General features: G+C 34.4%; 1 protein-coding gene across 5 annotated transcripts in view; it reads right to left on the bottom strand.

Annotated features, from left to right (window-relative positions):
* Window positions 1-333: 333 nt before the first annotated feature.
* The window catches only part of Pcdh17 (protocadherin 17), a 99,724-nt gene continuing 89,032 nt past the window's right edge, over window positions 334-11,025 (bottom strand). For all 5 annotated transcript variants that reach the window (XM_058572315.1, XM_046423128.2, XM_058572316.1 and 2 more), the window contains one exon: window positions 334-5,117. In XM_058572315.1, the coding sequence (XP_058428298.1) occupies window positions 4,435-5,117 (683 nt within the window). In that variant the 3' untranslated portion in view covers window positions 334-4,434. The remainder of the gene's footprint in view (window positions 5,118-11,025) is intronic.

The raw sequence follows: 11,025 nt of genomic DNA, 5'->3' as shown, positions 1-11,025 counted from the left end.
ACCATTTGGCATTCTGTACCAAATTATTGTTACACCAATGGTGAATATTAAAAGCCACAGAATTGTTAGGTCCCGACTCCATGATCATTTGACTAGACAACTTATCTAAGATATCTGAAAGATTTTTAAGCCACTCCCATAGAGAAACTGGTGACATTGTGAAGTAAATTTTTTAAAGGAATCTCATTTTACTGGCAAAGAGATAATTAGCAAAAACAGTTGTGATGCCACATTTGCTTTTCCAAAATAATTATAATCCATCCGGGTCTTTGAGATATGCAGTGTGTGACACATCGCTTCTGTGTTAATGAATTCAAGGGAAGGCAACGCCACTATTAGTAATAGCTTTTTATTCGGAGTCCTCATTTTCCAGATAGGTCACATTAAACACAGCCATTAAACAATAGCGTTGAGATAAATCCATACAATGTATGCTGCTTTTGTTGTTGTTGTCCTTGTTCACCAATCACTTGGTGCAGCTAAGAACCTTATGGAGTAATGGGGCTGATAAATGGGAGTAGCTAACCTGCAAAACACTGGGGCCAGGAAAGTCAGACTTTAATCAGGTCTCATTCAATTATGTTTCGAATCAACACATCTTGATAGCCAAAACTCTCGTTTGAATTAATGCTCTGATAAATGCTGTCTGTTGTCAAAAGAATATAATTAGACCATAATGAGTGGGCATATATTATGCCAGACCTCAGTCTATTTGTTGACCTCAGCAACTTCTCCTCCATTAGACAACAAACAGCTTTAACCTGGTTCTAATAAAGCATACTGCTCTATTACTACATGACTATTTTTTTAATGGTGCCATTTTATTTTAAATTGAACTGTGTCTAGATCCTTTAAAGGAAGTCATGTTTTACAAGATTTCAGTTAATTTGGAAAAATAAAACAAGTCAATCTCCCAACCAGGAATTCAATTAGCTTATGGAATCAGGGGCCAATTCTTGCATGTTGCCTGCAAAAAGGATAAGTCTATCAGGTTGAGAAACAATATGAAGCATTCTTTGAAATTGCATGGTATGTCTCTTTAATGTTTACTTTGGTATAGATATAACTAACACTGATTCTTACTATTTTTAACTATGATAAAGATTTTTTCATATTAACATCTGATGAAAAGATCATTTTGTTATTGATTTTTATTTTTTAGTTCATCAGTAAGCAAGTTTTAGAAATTGGGATTCTTACTAAATTCCCATGAACAGATTCTTTTTTTACTGTGCTTGACTTCAGTTATTTAAGAACCTAAATGACAGAGTAGTATCAAATAGTTCATTTTAAAGTGTGGGTTCTTTTTTTTTTTTTTTTTTTTTGAGGGGTTAGTATCTGAAAGATGTAAAGAAGACATTTTTTTTTACACATTTTAAATTCCACCGAAACCCCTTCAATTCTCAGTGATTATGCATCACCATTAGAGCAATTGCTCCCCATAGGTGTGATTTGGCATCTCAGAGGCTTCCTTGGAAGCCAAGCACCAGAGGTCTGTGTTAAAGGCAGTTGCCAGGGAAATGAATAAAAGCAAGAATCATCAACTACAAAAGCTCAGAGTCCTGACTGCTGAATTACCACCAACTTGTAAATAAATAATCACTACTAAATACAGATAATGTGTTAAAGAGCTAACACTAGTAAATCACTGGTGACAGAGAGCCTAAAGGTAAATCCCTCACACATTGGCACAACCAATTCTTATGATCATATGGTGTCCTAATGTCTTCAGACACACAGAATAAACTGAACAACTTGCTACTTAGCGTTAAGAATGTTTTAAAAATAAATCCTACTCTCTTTTTTGATTTCATTTACATACTGCTTTAGATTTTACTAAGTGGTTATCTTTCTAGTAAGAGAGAGGCAACACTTGGTAAGACTAAATGGAAATCAGTTTTCCATCAAATTTTAGCTATCAAGCTAAATCAACCTGTAGTCTCCTGGCAAAATTAACATCATATAACAGAGACAACACATTTCAGATACATAAATTGTCCAAAATATAGAGAGTTGATTAGGTTTCACAGGTACAAGATCCCTTCTTTTCTTTTTTAAACATTTACGAATAATAAAAACCAAGAGTAGAGCTTTGGAAAGGCTGTTACTAGGAACCAAATATAGTTCTCAAGAGAATAAGGCTGATGGGAGTTGTCCACTCTTCTCTCCCAAAGCAATTTTGCAAATGAGGTACAGTCTAAAATCTTGACGTTATTTGATGGAAATATTTTCAGTAGAACTTTTTAAGGTTTAAGATTACAAAAACTTAATTTAGTTCAATGTTTGTTTTTGCTTTTGCTTTTTTTTTAAATATAGGGTTTTATGACATTTATGCTGTTTCTACACTGGCTTGGTGGCCAGAAAAGAAGGCACAGAATTCTCCACCAGTTTGCAAATAATGCATTTTTTCTGCTCCAGTGCACAAACAGCCTTTATTTAACTCAGCACCACATTTTCTAAGGTATGGGCTCTAAACTGTTTGCCATGAAGTTGTAAAATGCCAAAAAATTTAAATGCTGAAGGAAAATGTCAATCAAGGCATTTTCCCATCTGCTACTACTTCTGCAAGTGCTAATTTTATTTTTCCCAATTCCTGAAATTAGAGGTTTCTTAGCCTCACATGGAAGTAAGTTTGAAACTTGCTAAATGTCACAAGAAAAGGTGCAACCCAAGGATGGAATAGAAGGTGTATTGTTCTCGAAGGACACCAATAAAATGAAGCAGAGGAGCACTGAGACAAAGGAAAAAAGATTTTGTTACAACCCAGACCTCTTGAAAAACACTACACAATGCAAGTAACCAGTGCTGGTACCACACATGCATTAAAGCATTTTTCATGTTTTGGAAATATAATGGAAACATACATCTGAACCACTTAAGATACTTTTGAGAACAAACCAATGTTATGGTATCTACATAGGCAGAAGCTTTAAGATATGAAAACAACATGAAGAAGTTTCAGGTATTGGTACAAATGTAATTCTTGTGATTTAGCATGACTTTAATAAAAGCTTCTACAAGGACTTGCACAGAACCATGACTGACGGATGTAATTTCTGACCTTTCAGTTAGCTCCATCAGCTCACTCAAACACATTTTGAACATATTATGTACTGTAGTACTTGGTAGACTATACATTAAACAAGAGACTCTGCTCTGAGGCACTGCTTCCCACACTCCATGGGGAAAAGGAAGCAGGAAAAAACAAAACTCATAGAGTTCGACAGCTACCGAGGCAACACTTGCCATTTACAATATAAGCCCAAATATTTTGCAACACAACTATATATTAATTTAATAAAATACACAATATAGCTCTTATACACTCAACAATTTGGCTCATATGCACGGAATCTGCAATAAATCAATAAAAATATGTCATTTGATGTAAACACATCGAATCTTCTTACATTTGCACATTTAAATGGTCATGTGATTTGTGTATGTCTAAGACATTTTCACTTTTCTGAGCTATTTTAGTGTCCACAAACGAATAAGTCATATTATTCATGTTAATATGCTCTGAATATTACCACTCAAAGGTGACTACTTTTCAGAACTTTTATCTGTGCCAAATTTCAAACAAACTCATCATTTTTTTAATATATTTTTGTTGGACACTAAAATGCTAAATAGGCATTTTAAATCTTTAAATTTTCTTCTCCTTTAATGAAGTGAATTAGTCTACGTGTGTGCAGGACAAAATGGACTATATCTTTTTACATTTAACTTTTTATACGACATGAGGTGTCTTACAAATGACCCAAGTTTTTTTTTTTTTTTCCTTGTTTTTTTGTTTTTGTTTTTGACTAATGAAGTGGAATGTTCTTTGTGTTTATATGTGTGGCAGGTAACTTTATACAGAAATGTTTACCACAAATATGTATTATGTTTGGTGTAGCTTGGACTACTGCAAGGTCTTTTCGGGACTTTCAGTAGAAGCCTGTGATGACTGCTAGAAATCCACCACAGATCACAAATGATGACCCTGCTTTGTATGGGGTTTATAGGTAAACAGTTAAGTCAGCATAAATCACGGAGGACAGTCTTTAGAGTGATCAGAAATACTTCACTTCCCACACTGCATACCTTCCTAACAGATTGTCAAAAGGTAACGCCTCCTCCTTGTCCTTTTTTCTTCTCTCCATTTTCGTCTCTCTCTCTCTCTCCTCTCTCTTTTTCTTTTCTCTTTAAGCATCATTAATTCTGTCCTAATAGAAGTTTGGTCAAAACAAAACCATTGTTATCTCTGAAAAAGAAACAGCAGTGAAAAGAACATACTTGTGGGCACTTCAGATGTTCACTAAAAGCCTTAGAGCAGCATTGGTCTTTCTTCATCCCTGTAAGATGGGTTGTCCCCAGGAGCGATCATTCTTAAATCAACAGAAGAGACAAGAAAATGCCAATGCGTTTCTTTCTCGCTCTCTTTCGCTCTCACTTTCTCACAGCCACAGGGTCATTCCCCCGGCAGTCCTGCAAAAGCTTATCAATTTCTCTCACAACTTCCTCTGCATCCACGGACTCTCGGCCCAGATCCCTGTTGGGGTGATCAAGCTGCTCAAGAACAGCACCCATCTCGCTGGAATCCCGGCTGGCTCTGGAATGCACATCTGCGAAGACCCTTGCCATCTGATCGGAAGCCATGAAGGGAGGGTCTCTTGGTTGCTTACTGGGCGACAGATACTGACTGTCAGTGGGCAAGTACTGACTGCTTGCTTCGGCCAGGGCTCCTGGTTTTGCTTCACAACCATCCAGGGAGCCTTTTGTTGAGGTGCAAGGCTCGATGCATGCCTTGGTAGGGCTGCTAGATGCTGAGGGGACCTCCTGGAGGAGAGGGCTCAGGGCACGTTTGGCTTTTAAATAAGGTTTAACATTGGCAATGAGAATTGTGTGCTCTCGCTTGTCTTTTCCAAATGTACAAAAAGTCTTTTTCCCAGTGGGATTCACAGTTTCGTAAGTCTCAGTCTCAACATTAGCTTCAACTGTGGGTACAAAGAGATTTGTGCGGTAATCTGCATTTTCAGCCTGATTGGCTGCAGGGAACTGTGGCATCCAACACCTGTCAGAATGACCAAGCACTCGGCATTCATCTGTGCAATTAACACACTCTTCTGGTTCTGCAAAACAAAAGAGAAGACAGCAAATCCAATCATTAGGGTTTCCTTTAAATTTCTACAGAGGCTCTGATCAGCTCTCAGTGGGTTTGCTTGACCTCTGGTCTCTTAATTAAAAAGGAAAAGAAAACAATAATTAAAACATTTCAGGATGGTTGCATAAACCTGCTGGTTGAGACAATGGTTTTATTTAAGTCTATTCTCTAGATATTAACGAATTCCCATAGCCTGCAAAGAAGTAAAAAGTGGCCATTGGAGAATCAATCTCAGTAGAATAGAGCATCATCATAATCTAATGTCCTGGGGATATCAGTTAGTCTTTGTTCTGTATAACCTATCCTGGAAACAGAGAACTTCAAAAAGGATTATCAGGATTAATTTTTCAAATCAAATAGCAGGGAAAAAACTGGATTGCAGACTTCCATGCCAAGTACTAAGCTGCTTTTTTTTAAAAAAAATGTCTTATCCCTATTTTACTTGTAATTGTTATTTTGGTGACAGTCATGAAATAAAAGGTTTTCTTTCAAAGCCTACTTTTCCTACTGAGAGTGGCAAATAGAATTTTCTATCAGAATGTATTATGAATAAGCTTGTCAAAAAGTGCACATTCCTGTTTTATTAGATATGCATATGGATCATGTAATCAGTTTTTTGCACTTCTGTTTTTGGTGTAAGTAGGTGAAAACGGATTTATTCAACAAGTAGAGTTCAGAATAAATAACGAATCACAATTTCCTGTTTTAAATAATAATGCCTTCTGTGAGAATTTTTATTTCTCTCCTTTGCCAATAAACATGTGGAGAATCTATGTAAAGCATTCTTTAATGATCCCTATTTTAAAGATGTAAAGCAAAGCCATATGAAAGAAAAATCCTTCATAATGACAACAGTTGCTTATTTTCCTTGACCCCAATATTTTAACCCATAACTTTGAAGTTACATCTTTCCAGTTCTTCCTTTTCTCTGCGAATGGTTGTTTTCATTCTGTTTAATGATCCTTTTTAAATCAGGGACTTTTACTTTCAGGAGAGGATATTTACAATTTACCTCCACGTGGTGGGAATAGAATTCCCTACACATTTAGGAGCACTGGGGATTGCCTTTTAATTGATGCTGGATGATCCCTACAAATTTATAGTGTCCTGTTTAAGGGGAAAAAAAGTCTACATAAAAGATATTTGAATTAGAAAACAGCAAATTTAACAGCATTATTTCCAAAGTATCAAATGGGATATGAGTTTATAGTTAAAGTTCATATATAATCCCTCATCAAACAAATAAACAAAAAAATCGCAAACTCAGAACTTGTTTTATCTCAGTTTTAACAATAAAATAATTTTCCTATGAGAGTACATTTTTTTAGAATCAAAATGGTGTTTTGACAGAACAAAAATATGGAAGTATTTTATAACATGTACAGTCTTGGTGAAATGCTAAAGAATCTTATGGAGGTAGCTATGTCTATTTTATTTTTGTCACTTAAAAATGATTTCCTAGAGGAGAATAGAATATTTGCTATTATGTAATGCAGACAAGAAGTCTGAAAGTAGTCTCACACCAAAGTCCACACCTATCCGCTCACACATGCTACCCATGGCTGGGAAGGCTCTTTGAGAGGCTTGAACAGCTTGAGCATAGACTAGACACCCAGTATATTCTGGGAAGTTTTCTTATGTATTTAAATTAGAGCTAAGATTAAAAAAACAAATAAATGTCAGAAAAGTTCAATATCAGCTGTTTTCTTTACCTATACTGAATGGGAATCATATATCACTCTATATCTGTCAGTAAGTGTTAGAAACTAGAATATCATTTCATTTAACCAATTCTGTCCTTCAAAAACATAATAGAAGACTTTATAATCTATTTTTTTGTCCATACTTTTGTATCTTTTAGAGCCATGCTTTCTTTTTCCTTAAATTCATTTAAAACCAAAACACTGTCTTTGAAATATGCCAACACAGTTTTTATATTCCAATATTGACTGGCCTTCCATTTCAGCTCTTTGGATAGCCAGTGCTGAATGAATTCAATAAGGTTTTAAGAAGAGGGAGAAAGACATAGACTAATGCAGCCATAAGAAACTGTAAATCGACCTTGAATTTGAAACCACCAACATAAAATGATTGTTTGCACTTCACTGCTGAAAATCTGCAGCTTTTTACTTGACTCTTTTATGTCACATCCAGGGGAGCAAATTTTGAGTATTGATTATGATACATTACAAGCTGTTCACCTTGTGATTAGACTGTAATTTTGATGCCAGCAGTTCACAGACAGTGAAGAAAATCGAATGGATACTTTGTATAAACGGCAGAGACTATGAGCACAAAGTGAACCATAATTGCCAAGGGTCAAGTTAGAGTTTATGAGAGAGTGAAATCATTTCTGAGAAAACATAAATAAATAGATAAATAAGTAGATACCAAAAGGAATACAGGTAATCTATAATGAATAACAAGCTAGACACAAAAAAATATTAGATAAAATGAAAAAAGAAAGTGAGAAAATAGGGCAGAAATAACGCAAAGAGAAAGAGTAAGGGGGAAGAAGAAAGAGTAAAGGAGAAAGAAAGGAGCGATGGGGGATGGAAGAGAGAGAAGAAAGAAAGGGAGGAGGAAAGGGTGGAGAAGAGACGAAGGGGACACAGAAGAGGGAGGGCTGCCAAAAAAGCAGGCATTTAAGACAAGGCGAGTTGTTATACCAGTAAGATTTCTGTCATGTGTACCTTCTGTTATCTATTTTTAAATCCATTTAAAGAAGCCAAATGTGTATAATACAGAATAATAATGTGGAGTACTTTTTAAGCCCTGTGGCTCTAAAGGTAGATAATCAAATTATTCTCCGTACTTTGGAAAGAATGAATCCCAGAACAGATACATGGAATTATCAACTACCCAAATGAAAAAGGAAGCAAATCATCTGGGTAGCCAATATTTGCATGGATTTGATATTTGTATCAGAAAACAAATTCACTGAATAAAAGAAAAATAAATAAATAAAACAAAAATAATTCACCCAATAGTCACATTTTTCTTCTGGTCCAATCTAGACTATTAAGAAATTATTTACCTTTACCTTCATCTATTCCTAAATACAACATGGACACCTTTCCGGAGAATGTGCCCCTTGCCAAGAAAGAGAGCATAATACCAGTGTCATGCATATGAGAAAACTGAGAGCTCCACATGGCAAAACAACTTTTAAGTCCAGCAGCTGGAACTCTGGGCAGTTCTGCCTGGGGAAACTTCAAAGTGTTTAATCTGGTAAAGGTAAGATTCCCTGAAGGACCATGTGACAATCAAATCACTTTAAACACTTGTTCAGTATTAAGAATCATTTTCTATACTCCTGTCACCACATCTATTACACTTGCTCTGAGAGGGAATTATTGAAATGCAGTAACTTGAGTTGGTTCAATTTTGCATCTTAATTTATATGATATTGTTGCAAAAGATATCAAGTGACTCAACTAACTATTGAATGACTGTAGTTGTTGCTTTTCAGCTGAATCATAAATCCCACACACAATATGAACAAACATGTTTACATCTTCATTTCTATGTATTTGATAAACTTCAACTTTCTCCAGGACATAATCCAAAAATAGTTTTTAAAAATTTAAATTGTAAAATTCATAATCATTGTATTTTTGAATATTAAGATTTGGGAATTGCCACAAGCAAATCACAAGAACATTCTAATGTGATGGACATCATTATCCAAAGTTCATGTGTGAAGACATGAATTGGTGTTAACATATTTTATATACAAACAGAGATATGAAGAATTTTGTTCTATATGTGTAATAAGAATTGTGATGCATTCTGCTGTCATGTATTTAAAAAATAAAAGCAATTTAAAAAATAAAATATACTCAATATAAATAACATTAATAAAAACTATGAAATATTTTTTAAAATCACAATAACATTCTAAATTCATAATATAATGGAACGTAAATGAGATTTCATTTTTAATAAAATAATATTTTATATATTTAGTTATATATTAATGAAATTATTATATGTAAATGCACACATGTAAATTAATCTTTTGAATTAAAACATTCAAAAATGCCATTTTAATCTTCCCTTTTCCTCTTCTATCATGAGGGTGAAGTCTATGATCAGGTGAACAACTTACCTACCTCTAAAATCAGAATTTTATACAATGAAAACACATTGTGATTTTAATTTTGCAATGTCACTGTCTCACTAGAAGCACATAGCCATTTCAATGATGGCTGAAAAGTAGCAACAATTAACATACATGATTAAAATTAGAAGTTAGAACTCTTATTTAAATAGGCAAGAATTAACAGAGATCCAATTGGCCCCTGTATGGCCTAAGTATTTTAGAAAACTCAGGGGGAAAACTGCATGTGCTATGATTCTGTGGTGTACATTACAAAGGAAACATGTCTAGAAACCAGCCAAAACATTTTTCATTTCAGAGCAAACCAACCTTTTTATTCTTTTTCTGTCTTGCTTTCAGGCAGGAATATATCTCAAATCAGAAGTCTAAACTTATTTGCCCAGTTTTCAAAGTACTATACAATACCCCCAAGGAGAACTAGCTGGCAACTAATTTGTTACCACTTAGGGAAATGTTAGAAAACGTAAAAGTATTGCCTTCCCTTAGTTGTAAATTTACCGGCTGCCTCAGACCTCACACATGTGTACATCTGAAAATACACATATAATTTTCAGCATGAGAGTCTCTCTCACTCATGCATCTGGTATCTGCCTGTGATTTACTTAAATAGATGTCTATGCCACAGAAGTTTGGAAACTGGAATTCATAAATCAAGGCATCAGTGAGGAAGTTCTAAAGTGCTGTGGCCATGGGAGATGGATATTTAAGAGGGAGTTTTCTGTGCTTTATAAGACTGTCAACAAAATGGTTTTATTTCTGTTTTGTAAACAGCTTTAAATAGGAATAGTGCTCTTCTGTTACTGTGGTACTTGGTACTGTTTCTAACAGCTTCTTAAAATTAGAGTTGTTTCCAGACAACTCTATAAATGGAAATCCATTTTTTATTTGTTCTCATTTTTCTTTTTTCTAATTTACCTTCTTTCACTAATGTAAGCTTTCTTAACACCTAATTAGCTGTTTGGAAAAGCAAAACAGGCACCCATCTCTATTTATGGCTGACAGGAGAATTCTGTATATTAATTCTACAGAATTTAAGCCAAGTGCCAATCACAAATTCCCCATCTTTCTGCAAACCATGACAAGCCAAGATCTTAGACTGGCAGTACATGAGTAGTTGTTTTCTATTGAAAGGTTTTAATGTTGTAACAAAAGCTTGTTTTCATTCTCTTTATCTTTATTTGACACACACACACACACACACACAATATCTCTCATATATCTGTGCACATACTTCTCTATAAGCACCACAGATTACAATTTATCCAAATATATTCTAACATGTCAGAGAACTATCAATGCTAAAATAAAAATCTTGTCAGAATACAGTCCAACAAACCATATAAAGTAGGTTTCCCTTTCACTAAGTTGGCATAATTTGCAACATCCTGTGAACTGACATTTCTCTAACATAAACAGTTCTTTCTTTTTTTTGACTACATTGATTATTATTCGCTTGCTTCTCTTGACCAGCCAATAAAATCATTTTGTTTTGATGATAAAGTAAAGTTATTCAATATAAATGATACCTGAACAATTTATAGTCATAAAATTATTTCCTCTTATGACTTCTATGTCCCATTTACTCATATATTAGTTTAAAATAAACTGTCTGGTTTCACTTATGCCTACAAGAAGAATAAAAATTTCACTTTCAATATTATTTCTAAAGACAGAGCAGTAAAGTTATTTCAAAACTATTTTTTCCTATGTAAATAAAAACATATTCTAAAACAGACCAATAACAAAGGAAGAA

The sequence above is a fragment of the Marmota monax genome, unplaced genomic scaffold (assembly GCF_021218885.2).
Source record: "Marmota monax isolate L192 unplaced genomic scaffold, Marmota_monax_Labrador192_F-V1.1 WCK01_AAM20220418_F8-fsc00294, whole genome shotgun sequence".
In the NCBI taxonomy this organism is placed as follows: Eukaryota; Metazoa; Chordata; class Mammalia; order Rodentia; family Sciuridae; genus Marmota; species Marmota monax.
The sequence above is the reverse complement of the archived record's forward strand: the minus strand, read 5'-3'. Positions and strand labels throughout refer to the sequence as shown.